At 56.4% G+C, this 470-nt stretch overlaps 1 protein-coding gene across 1 annotated transcript in view; it reads left to right on the forward strand.

The window, feature by feature from the left end:
* The window catches only part of FEZ1 (fasciculation and elongation protein zeta 1), a 15,008-nt gene that overhangs the window by 4,474 nt on the left and 10,064 nt on the right, over positions 1 to 470 (forward strand). The window contains exon 2 of the mRNA XM_031063902.1: positions 3 to 42. Within this exon, the coding sequence (XP_030919762.1) occupies positions 3 to 42 (40 nt within the window). The remainder of the gene's footprint in view (positions 1 to 2; positions 43 to 470) is intronic.

Genomic DNA, 470 nt, shown 5'->3' on the forward strand with positions numbered 1-470 from the left:
GCGGCAGGCGCAGGAGGAGGAGGAGCGCCTGCAGGACGAGGAGTGAGTAAAGCCCCTGCTCCTGGGGCCTCTTCGCACCCTGAACCCCCCCACAGGGCAGGCTCCCTCCCAGCACTGCAGCACGGCCGTGCTCCGCACCATACTCCCTGAAGTATCCTGTGAGTAAGGGTCTGCGTGCCGCCTTGCAAGGTACAGCCCACGTGCAGCTCGGCCCCTTGCATCACAGCACAGTCGTGCAGCAGCATGGAACAGCTGTGTAGCATCTTTTGAGTAGATGTGTAGTATCCTGTAAGTAGCTGTATAGTATCCTATAAGTAGCTGTAGTAAGCTGTAGTATCCTATAAGTAGGCCACCCTCGAGCCTGCATGCATCCTGTCACGGTCATGAAACACTCCCCTTTCCCAGAGCATGCACACAGCCTGGCTGTGAAGCACTTCAGAGAAGTGGTGTAGTATCTTATGAGTAACACC

The sequence above is a fragment of the Geospiza fortis genome, unplaced genomic scaffold, assembly GCF_000277835.1.
Source record: "Geospiza fortis unplaced genomic scaffold, GeoFor_1.0 scaffold392, whole genome shotgun sequence".
NCBI lineage: Eukaryota > Metazoa > Chordata > Aves > Passeriformes > Thraupidae > Geospiza > Geospiza fortis.